General features: G+C 63.3%; 1 protein-coding gene across 2 annotated transcripts in view; it reads left to right on the top strand.

Annotated features, from left to right (window-relative positions):
* LOC119587789 overlaps window positions 1-335 on the top strand; it is a 122239-nt gene that overhangs the window by 90559 nt on the left and 31345 nt on the right. For both annotated transcript variants that reach the window (XM_037936487.1, XM_037936486.1), the window contains one exon: window positions 69-317. In XM_037936487.1, the coding sequence (XP_037792415.1) occupies window positions 69-317 (249 nt within the window). The remainder of the gene's footprint in view (window positions 1-68; window positions 318-335) is intronic.

The following is a 335-nucleotide window of genomic DNA, read 5'->3' as shown; positions in this document are numbered from 1 at the left end:
GTGTGTGTGTGAGAGAGAGAGAAAGCACGCTACCTAGAGGAAGCTCCAGCAATCTCCCTTCCTCGCAGGGGACAACGCCTCGCCCCTGTACACCTCCGGGCGAAACAACGACCAGTACGACTCAGCCTACGACCCAAGCAACGACCCGGATGTCGAGCTGCTGGAATTAGGCGAGGGGGGCACACGACTCCAGGCGAGGAAAGTGGGCAGTACCCCCCAGAGCGACCACACTGTGCCCCACTATGCTGGCGCCCCACCCATGCTGCCCACCTCGCTCTCTTCGACTACGCTGCCCACCACCACCACGCTGCCCGAACGTGGGTGCACCGTCAGCG

This window comes from Penaeus monodon, chromosome 23, assembly GCF_015228065.2.
Source record: "Penaeus monodon isolate SGIC_2016 chromosome 23, NSTDA_Pmon_1, whole genome shotgun sequence".
NCBI lineage: Eukaryota > Metazoa > Arthropoda > Malacostraca > Decapoda > Penaeidae > Penaeus > Penaeus monodon.
Note: the sequence above shows the minus strand (reverse complement) of the source record. Positions and strands in the feature narration are given on the sequence as shown.